This window comes from Rhinichthys klamathensis, unplaced genomic scaffold, assembly GCF_029890125.1.
Source record: "Rhinichthys klamathensis goyatoka isolate OS25496 unplaced genomic scaffold, OSU_Roscu_1.1 h1tg000165l_1, whole genome shotgun sequence".
NCBI classification, from domain to species: Eukaryota; Metazoa; Chordata; class Actinopteri; order Cypriniformes; family Leuciscidae; genus Rhinichthys; species Rhinichthys klamathensis.
In genome coordinates this window covers 626,488-636,612 of record NW_026606697.1, presented here as the reverse complement: position 1 = coordinate 636,612, position 10,125 = coordinate 626,488, and the positions used below count along the sequence as shown (strand labels likewise).

Here is a 10,125-nt window from a genome sequence, read left to right as displayed (position 1 = left end):
AAATATTATTCTCATGAAGGTTAAAAAAATACAGGTCTCTTAAAATCATTTTGACATTTTTTGACATTTTAACTAATATAGTTATTTTAATAAGTAAAATAAGTATAGGCCTAATTAATAAGTTCTGACTCTGTTGTGATTTTGCGTAATAGGCCTACACTTTTGGTTTATATGCTCACGAGTAGGATGATGATAAACAATGACCTCTGCTGGCATGTTTTCGACTATAATGGTACATTTTTGCTTTTGAGGATTTAATTGATATAATAACGAAATATATTGGAATGTATCCAGATTAGATTTGTCCAGTAGATTTTTAGAAGGAAAACAACATGACAGCCTAACTTTCTTCTCACACTCTAACTCCACACAAACAATGACCAGAGGACAAAAAATCATTAGTCTGTGCTTTTTGCCATTTCTCTGAAAGTTATCAAAGTTCCATACATTTTTTAAATGATTTGTTTTAAATGTAAACAATGATATAAAACAGCAACCAATCAGCAAATTCTGGCAAATTTTCCTGTCATATCTACTGGGCACACTGAACTATTATAGTTCAGTGATTGAGCACAAAAATACCAGACAATTTTATTGTAGCACGTTTTTAATATTAGCGTAATATGTTTAAATAAACATAATGTTTCATCCATAGGGTTTCGTCCGGAAAAAAAGGTGGGAAATGAGAACCGACCCCGCCCTCAACCTCGTGATTGACGTGCTTTTCGTCCTTTCGATTCGCTCCTCACAGCTGACGTCATCGATCGTGTCGTTTTTCCGGTTTTCGCCACCCTTCCGCTTCCTTTCTGCCTGCTAGAGCCCGCTTGTGAACACGCGAGTCTTCCTCTCTCCGCAAAGTGAGTGAATAAAAACACAGATTTAACAAAGTAACATAAAGGTCAAACGAATAATGAACGTATTTGAATAAATAAAGATCCTCAGTCCTTCATTTGCGAGACTGATATAATACAGAAGCTTAGATTGATGTATTAATACTCAGTACGCTAACGTTAGCACTCAGCCATGTGGCAAAAGAGTAGTAAAAGAAATGTCAAAATGTAGTAAAATATGGCGTTTGAGCCATTGTTTTATTTCAAGTGCACCAAACACTAAATGTCCTCTTATTCTTTTAACATGCAATTCTTAGTAGGATAATAACTAAGACACATTTGTGATGCACTTTTTTTTTTCATAAACGTGTGAATTGAATAAATATTGTGTAAAATGGACTCATTTATATTCAGAAGGTTCTTTTTTTGCTCAAATTAAATTAGTTAAATGTAAAATTCATTATTGGGGCATTCAGCTGTCAAATATTTTTGAACTATGACCATTCAAAACTGTTAATGTTTCCTACATGTTAATGCATTAATTTGATGAACTTTATTTGATGTAGGATGCGTTACGTAGCTGCGTACCTGCTCGCTGCCCTTGGAGGCAAAGATAGTCCCAGCACAGGTGACATCAAGAAGATCCTGGAGAGCGTCGGCATTGAAGCCGATGATACTCGTATGGGCAAGGTAAATCTATTCATAACACTGAGCATGAACACTGAGATGGGATCACATGTTGTGTTTGTAAAGGACTACATACATCAAGCTTCTCTGTAATGTTGACTTTTGTGTATTGTAGGTTGTGTCCGAGCTCAATGGCAAAAATGTCGAGGAAGTGATTGTCCAAGGTAAGTTTGGTTGTTTTAAACTGGTAGCATAGTGGTTACAGATGTAAGGGACTTATGTTTAATTAAGTCCAGGCTAGGGTTCCCATTGTTATTAAAAAACCTGAAAAATATCAGGGATTTCTAAGCTTGACAAAATTGAGAAAATGCTGACTGTTAATGTTTATAAAAGAGTTAAAGGGTTAGTTCATCTAAAAATTCATTTCTATATCAAATACTCACCCTCATGTGTTTCCAAACCCATAAGTTTTTTCGTTCATTTTCGAAACACAAAGATATTTTCTCCGTTTAATGTCTATTCATCCAAAACTCTTGACGCCAAACAGAACTGAGTATTCAGACAGACCATGGTATAATCGCATATAAAAATTGACCAGCGAACACAAACAGAAGCGCAACCGTACCTGCTTGATGCTCAAGAACCAATGAGTTTGTTCTCGCGCATCAAGCAAGTACTGTTGAGCTTCTGTTTGTGTTGGTCAGTGTTTATATGTGATTATACCATGGTCTGTCTGAATTCTCGATTCTGTTTGGCTGGAAGGTGTGCATTAAAACTAATATATAATTCCGGTTCCCATTGACATTTGGAAGCGATAGTTATTAAGACCAGACAAGTAGTTTTGTTGAGGTCAATTTGTAGAGAGACTACATGCCTGCGCACATATATATATATATATATATATATATATATATATATATATATATATATATATTCAAATGAGCATACCTATAAACTAGACACGTAATACGCATGTGCACGCCGTCTGCGTTTTCACAGATTGCCTTTTAGAAGTTTGGCTGGAGTTTTTAATTATTTTTTTTATAAATTATTCAACGCCTGTAACTTGGAACCTATTTCAAGGTTTGCGTTCTCGAGCCAAGTCCGAGTGCGTTAAGGGTTTTCTGTTAGAACGGTGTCGTGTTAGGCTAAGGCTGCATTTACACTGCAGGTCTTGATGCCCAAATCCGATTTTCTGACTATATCCGGGTTTTTTTTTTGACGACCCGCTTACATCATCTTTTAAAAGTGACCCGTATCCGATTTTTGCACTTACACTATACACTGCTTAAACTACCATATGTAGACGTCCTGACCCGGAAAAGGAAGTAAAACAGCACGAAATGCAATGGATGCAGATGCGAATAAAATTATCCAGTGTTTTGCTTTCCACAATATTTTGAAAAGTCAGCAAAACATTGGTCTCGTACGGTGGAGAAAAAAGAGGAGAGCCCTTGTTGGCACTGTAGCCACGAGCGCTTAAAACCGTGCCTCCCCATATCGTGAAATGTCTTCAAACACGGATTTATTTCTGCAACAACCCTGCATTTTTGCCTGCACTCTTCGCCCTAAACACTCAAAAGACATGAAACCTCCGCATTGCTCCACTGTGTGTATCCTTCATCCTCCATCGCACCTATAAGTCATGTGATCTCAGTTGGTGGTGTCCACCTGAGTTGACGTCACTTTTTTATTGACGTACGACTCGCATTTTCTGGGGAATATCCGATTTGTCTGTTACCTGGCACACGCAAATGCACGCATCTAATTCATATTCATATCTGAGAAAATCGGAATCCATGCGGTTTTTTCCTGCTTACACGTTCACCGGTCATATACGATCTGTGCCACATGAGAGGAAAAAATCGGATTTGGGTCACTTGAGCCATGCAGTGTAAATGGGGCCTAAGTTAATAACTAATTATCTTTGCAACGGAAGTGAATCAATCAGAACTAACTCAGCTGGACAATAACTTTATTCTAGAGCTGCTGTAAAGCCAAAACAATATGTTACTTTCATTTCCTATTATCACTGTAAAGCTGATTTGAAACAATCTATATTGTTAAATGCGCTATATAAATGAAGGTGACTTGACTTTAATGCATAGACTTTTCCAGCCAGTTTAATCACTGTTCTATATTAATGCGCTGACTTCATTGAAGCACACAGAGATTGGAGATCGCACTGCGCACACACACAAATGTTCAGGGGCACAGAAACACTGGCCCACAACTTTTTTTATTAATATTGGTATAAGTGGAATATTCATGGCTAAATGTGTTGAACCATTTAAATGCACCCTTTGCATCAGGTGGTTCTTTGCCTCCATGTCGTGCATTAAAATCGTTTAATGCACATCTAGCCATGGATTGTCCCCATGTAAAAGCCAAATTAAGCCTGGTCGTCATATAAAGCGATAGTGTCTCTTCAGAGGACTGGCCCGCTGGCAGTGTTTCAGAGCTCCGTACGTCAATGGAGCGTTTCATAGTGTTTGAACTTGGACTCAAATATAAAGAAATGCGGTCAGTGCTTAACTCAAGGAGATCAGTGAAGTTGGCAATATATTCACATAGGCTATTCGAACTTCCCGGATCAATATTCTTGAGCTAAACGTTGTTAAAACACAAACGACGCCTATCAATCACAGTAACCTAGACAACGAGCTACAACCCAATTCTCCTCAAAACGGTTTCATTTTTGGGTGAAACCTTTAATACTTATTTTCATTGGCATTTAAGTTAGTACTTTGGGGTATTATGTAGGCTTTTTGTCTTGTTTTATGTAATTTTCTTTTTCTCTGTACAGCACTTTGATCTACCTTGAGGAAATTAATAATTTGATAAATTCCAGCTTTAAAATAGTTTCATAGGAATTGTTTTTTGAGTGTATATATTTTTCTAAAAAGCCTTATCCCGTAATCCCAAACAAATTTTGGTCAAAGAGTGCATGGGAACCCTGCAGAGTGTCCTGGATAAGAAACAAGGGTACAGGATCAGTTTGAGCATGTCTCAGTGTGTGTGTTTGTCACCGTCTGTCAGGTTTCAGTAAGCTGGCCAGCGTGCCGTCCGGTGGTGCTGTTGCTGCTTCCAGCTCTGCCGCCCCATCCGCTGGAGCATCTGCTGCCGCCCCTGCAGGTCAGTGCCTTATTTTACCCTGGGTCTCTCTCTCTCTCTCTCTCTCTCTCTCTCTCTCTCTCTCTCTCTCTCTCTCTCTCTCTCTCTCTCTCTCTCTCTCTCTCTCTCTCTCTCTCTCTCTCTCTCTCTCTCTCTCTCTCTCTCTCTCTCTCTCTCTCTCTCTCTCTCTCTCTCTCTCTCTCTGTCTGTCTGTGCAGTATTTTATGAAATATCAATGAACCCCAGTTAAATTAAGTCATATGCTGTGACTGTTTGAAAGGTGTAATTTAGGGTCAAATAAATGTGAACCGTTCAGGACGGAGTGTTGGTTGGTTTCATTTAGTTCCTGTAATGTTGTTAATGTCTTTATCCCTTTTCTTTTTCCTGCAGCGGAGGAGAAGAAAGAAGAGAAGAAAGATGAGTCTGAAGAATCCGAAGACGACATGGGATTTGGACTCTTTGACTAATCTGTCTCCTCGGGACCAAAATAAAGTTTATTACAAAATGATTTTTGCTTCCTAGTTCATTTCAGAAGTTAAGTTCTTTTTCAATGTTTATAATGTGGAAGTAGGATGAGTGATTAGAATCTGTACTCCACTATCACACACCAAATACACTAGTTACAATCTAGTTACATTTTCACTGCTTTGAATCTGATGCAATCTGATCTCAAATAACTTTTTCCTCTGGTCATTTCTGCCTGCATTCATGCAAAAACCCAATGGTTGAAGGCAATGGTTTAAATACACACATTATGCTAAACATTGATTACAAAAAGTTTCATGACTGCAAGCCTGAGAGACTTAAAAAAAAAAAAAGGATTATCCTTAGTCTGTTTAATATTTCCCTCAGCAAAAAATATTAAAAGCTCACATTCCATATAGATACATTGGATCTTTGCACATAAATTGTAAACTAAAACCTCAAGCACGGCATCCTTACATTGTGTTGAGGCAGTTTCTAATCTTGTCTTTTTGCGGAGTTAGGTGTCGCAAGACCATCATTGACTATAATGGGCTTGTGTTTGGACATGGGAGTTTCCCGGTTGTGTGACGCAAATGGTTCGGCCGATTTCTGTGTTGCACAACTTCTGGCAAGTCGGTTGTCATGATTATTTATTTGGCTATCTATTCTAATCCAAACCATTATATAACTGAATATGTAACTTTTTCATGCATTTGGCGGACACTTTTATCCAAAGTGTTTTTATCCTTGATGTTGCTAGTGCCATTCATCAGGATGTGAATACAAAGATGAAAATAATGTGTTTTTTTGTGGTATTTTTCCCCCCTTATGTAATGATTCAAAACAGATCATTGACTACCTTTTAAGACTGCTTTACTTGGTTGGCCACAGTGTCTTAGAGTAATTTCAGGTTTGCTTTTGTATGGAATTTTCCTGTTTGCACTCCCAAATATTAAAACAGATTGTTCTTGCAGTGTAAGTATCATCCCAATACATGGAAATTCCAGATGCCTGCAGTCAGATGTAGCCAACACTAGCAAACCATTGTGTTTGAATATATGATTTCACTTTCAGATACATTGGCAAAATCATTTTGACTCAGTTTTATTGAAAGTTTGAAGTTTTAGTGCAATGGTACATCAGACACAAGAGCATCGAACAACATAGAATGATTGCAAGATGGGAATATATTAAAAAATAAATAAACCCCCTTTTAAATATGAAGCATTTCACGTGTTCATAAAGTCGAACTTTTCTGAAGCATTTAACCCCTTTGCTGTCACCCCCCTTTTTGAGAATGGGGGTTAAAATGCACTATTTAAACTTAAATGGTTGTAATACAAGAATGCTTTGGAATATAGACCCAAGTTTGGTCTTGTTTTAAAGGAAACACTCAGCAGATTATTGCTGAAGTGAAAACACTTCAAAAAATGAAAGTATGAAAAGGTTATGGAAGTTTAAATTTACAGTAAATCAAATATACTATACTATATATTTTTTATTTTATAAAAAATATATATTTTACAAAATATTTTTTACTATAAAATTACTATAAAATCAAAGCCATATATCTAACCAAGTTGTGTTCCAAATTTGAAGTTGATATCACAAAAATTGAGATTTTGTTTAGGCGTAGTACCAAAATTAGCCACCGGGTGACATACATTCCATTGAATTTAGTTGTATACATTCTGCCTTAACAAATTAATACATTTCTGTCCAAATATCAATTCTGTCACAATATTTGGAACCTTGAGACTAAGACCTTTCTGACAATATGTGTTTTGTCTGGATTAGAAAAGGTTTTGATCATAAATTATGAAATATAATGATGCCCAAAAAGGGAGGAGCCTGATAAAATAATTTAGAGTACCGTTTGTATGGTAAAGCAACGTTCAATTTCAAAACGGTTTTCACAGGATGAATTCTGAGTTTGTAAGCTTTCAAATGATACCTAATTTATGATAACTACTAAAATATGTGATGTAATAAAAAAGGCGATAAAAAAAGATAATATTATATTTTAGAGGATAATATATATAGTACTTTTTAGAGGATAATATTATATTATATTTTTTTATTGAAAAATACTAGATTATATGTTTTATTATGAACTTTTAGCATTAAAACCAAAGTTTTAATTATTAAAGGTGTGTGCGTCAACTTTTTGTGACAAAGGTCAGAACTCCTGTTATGATGCAGATTTTTTTGAGGTGCACTCTTGTCAAAAATTCATCGGTTACTCTTCCTACATAATTTGTAGCAAAAAACAACAGTCAAATGAGTTAAAACTTGGGAATATGTTACCAAATGAAATAAAATGAACACTCGATTTAAGTTATTTTATAATTAGCGTGAAGGGCTGGTTTAAAAGAAACCACAGAATTGTACTATTATGTTAGTAATGAAAAAGTAGTGTAAAGACATTGTGCTTGAGTGACCAGCTGGAGGCGCTCCAACTTAAACAACCACTGACGTGAATGAGACACATTGGTGGGGAAAGAAAAGTTGCATAGAGAGAGAGGACTAGAACCCTCACAGTACTGTTCATCCACCCATCCTATTGGGTCGTGGGGAGGCTGGAGTCTTTCCCAGCGTCTCGGGTCGTAGACAAGAAAACACCCTGACAGGGGTCCATCACACGGATGATGCTAAAAGCATGACAATAAGCATGACAAATATCAATAATACGCAATTAGATTCAGAATGTTTAAAGTAACTAAACAGTAAAGTTGCTGAAAGTAATCGAACTATGTTTTCACTAAATACACACTATTGCGGTTGTATTTATACATATCTATATTGTAAATGTTGCAAGTATTTCTCAATGTATTGATCATTCTTTCAGCGACAAACGTTTTCTCATTAAGTCACATGTTGTGACTGTTTGAAAGGTGTAATTTAATTAAATGTGAACTGTTCAGGGTGGAGTGTTGGATGTGTGTGTCACACCCACACACATTCATATTTACACTCACACCTACAAATATAGGTAATAACTTGCACCTGTCCTGTATGTCTTTGGATTGTGGGGTAAACCCAGAAGAAAGTCAGAACGGGGAGAACAAGCTCTACACAAAAAGACCTGGCACATTTTGGACTCCAATACTGCACATACATCATTGTACTATACATGTTGTTGATGTATTTTGTAAAGCTTTATTATAGGCCTACGTGTTGCTGATGTTTTGTTTATGTAATATGCTTCAGGAATTTGACTTAGTTTTTCTCCCCTTTAACTTTTTGTCTTTGGCAAGAAATTTGACAATGTATGCTTTCTGAATGAGAATTGTTGCCCGTTTTATGGTGGAACAAGCTTGAGACATATGAAGTGTTCAGCTCTCATGGTGTGTGTGTGTGTGTGTGTGTGCCTACCATTTTTGGGGTCAAATTTGTTTTTATGTCATATGCATTACTGTTAAATGCAAAAACAACAACAACCACAATTAAAATAGACATAGCTACACATGAATAAGTTTCATTCTTTAATCAGACTAAATGATGCTCAAAACAGTCAAATCAGTGTGATAATCAAGATTACATTTTTGTTGTCATAAATGCAGATTTAATTAATGATAATCAAGAGAGTGTTAGTTTTGTCATGCAAAATTTAATCAAGCAATTTTAGAGCAAAAAAAAAAAAAAAAGATCCAGGAGGCACTGATGATTTCAGAGCTTTTCTGTGTTCAGTACTTCTTGGGAAGGCTTTCGGGCCTGAAGCGCTTGGGGTCTCCACCGTTACGCCCCCAGCGATTGGCCTCCTGGTCGGCTTCAGAATCAGAGTTGCCGCGGCGACTGAGATGCTGCAGAGCCTCTCTTCCATCACTGCACACATCATTAACATTATCATGATTATGAAATCCCCCAAAATCATTTAAACACCCATTTTAATATGCTGCTGTTTCATTGTAGAGTGAGAGAGAAATAATTCCCTCACTCTACAAGTTCTTAAGTGCTTCCTGAGAGCTTATCAGGAACAGAGTGATCAAATCTGCCACAGTTAGTATGACTCTGTGCGTACCTGATGACTTCGGCTGCCCATCTGCCTCCCGCGCCTCTGTTTGCAGCATCATAGTTCCCACGTGCATGGAAATACTTGTCTGAGTTCTTATAGTTGGCCTGCCTCATATGCCAGTAGGCTTTCCCCATGTCCCACGAACCTACGAGACACGGTGAAAATGGTTCAAATATGCCTCAAATTTGACTTAAGTTAAATGGAGGTATTAAAGGACAAATAAGTGACCTAGAACGGCTTCTACTGGGAAGCGGTACCACTGCGCCTGGGTCCCAACCACCAAAAGCACCACCAGCACAGCAAGAATGAGCTTCATGATTAGACCTGAACACATAAACATATTTGGACAATCCTTAGAAAATGCTTTTATCCTTAGCAACTTATCTTACACTCAAAGAGAAGTGTGATCCCTGTACATTAGCATTCATTTGCATTAATATAGAGGTGAGTTTAGTCAGTCTCTTACCTTTGGTTTGCTCAGTTCAGTCGCATCATCTTCATCCAGCCCGCTCTATTTTATAAGCCTCAGATTGGGATGGGCATGGGTTTTCACAACTGATGCGCCAGGAAAATCTGACTGCTCAAATTCTGGGAAAGTCCGAATTTCTGAAACAGGACTGTTTATATTTGAAGACATTGTGTCAAAAGACAACCCGTTACTTTATGCAAAACATTCTGAGATGCAACTCTCCAAACTTTGTAATCTTCATACTGAGATGTACAATGCTAAATTAAACCAAAAAATGTACACTACAAAATGAAACCATAAAAATGTAATTCTTCTTCTTACTATTATTATTATTAATAAAGAATCAGTTAAAACATGCAAAAGAAGTGTATTATGGCAGAAAGCAAATAGTTTTGTGGAATACAATTGTAATTCGTAAATAATATGACACTGCAAATTTTGCAACCTTTATAGTTAGATGTGCATTACAAAATGAAACCATAATAATTAAATGCATGCAAAGGAAGTGTAGTGTTGCAGAAATGAATTAGTTTTGTGGTATAAAGTGCTTATAAGTTTTAAATTCATGCAAATAATTTCATTTTTATTTCTTATACGGTTGTCAC

At 36.7% G+C, this 10,125-nt stretch overlaps 2 protein-coding genes across 2 annotated transcripts; one reads left to right on the top strand and one right to left on the bottom strand.

Moving 5' to 3' along the window:
* Nucleotides 1-734: 734 nt before the first annotated feature.
* rplp2l (ribosomal protein, large P2, like) lies at nt 735-5,079 on the top strand. The gene is made up of 5 exons (XM_056259084.1): nt 735-857; nt 1,397-1,520; nt 1,633-1,681; nt 4,497-4,592; nt 4,962-5,079. Exons 2-5 carry the CDS (start codon nt 1,398-1,400, stop codon nt 5,036-5,038), a joined length of 345 nt encoding a protein of 114 aa, XP_056115059.1. The 5' UTR covers nt 735-857; nt 1,397; the 3' UTR covers nt 5,039-5,079.
* A 3,599-nt stretch (nt 5,080-8,678) lies between these two features.
* LOC130091318 (serum amyloid A-5 protein-like) lies at nt 8,679-9,610 on the bottom strand. Its single transcript, XM_056259134.1, has 4 exons — nt 9,518-9,610; nt 9,280-9,375; nt 9,058-9,196; nt 8,679-8,861 (listed from the first exon to the last, which is right to left on the bottom strand). Exons 2-4 carry the CDS (start codon nt 9,365-9,367, stop codon nt 8,723-8,725), a joined length of 366 nt encoding a protein of 121 aa, XP_056115109.1. The 5' UTR covers nt 9,368-9,375; nt 9,518-9,610; the 3' UTR covers nt 8,679-8,722.
* Nucleotides 9,611-10,125: the final 515 nt, after the last annotated feature.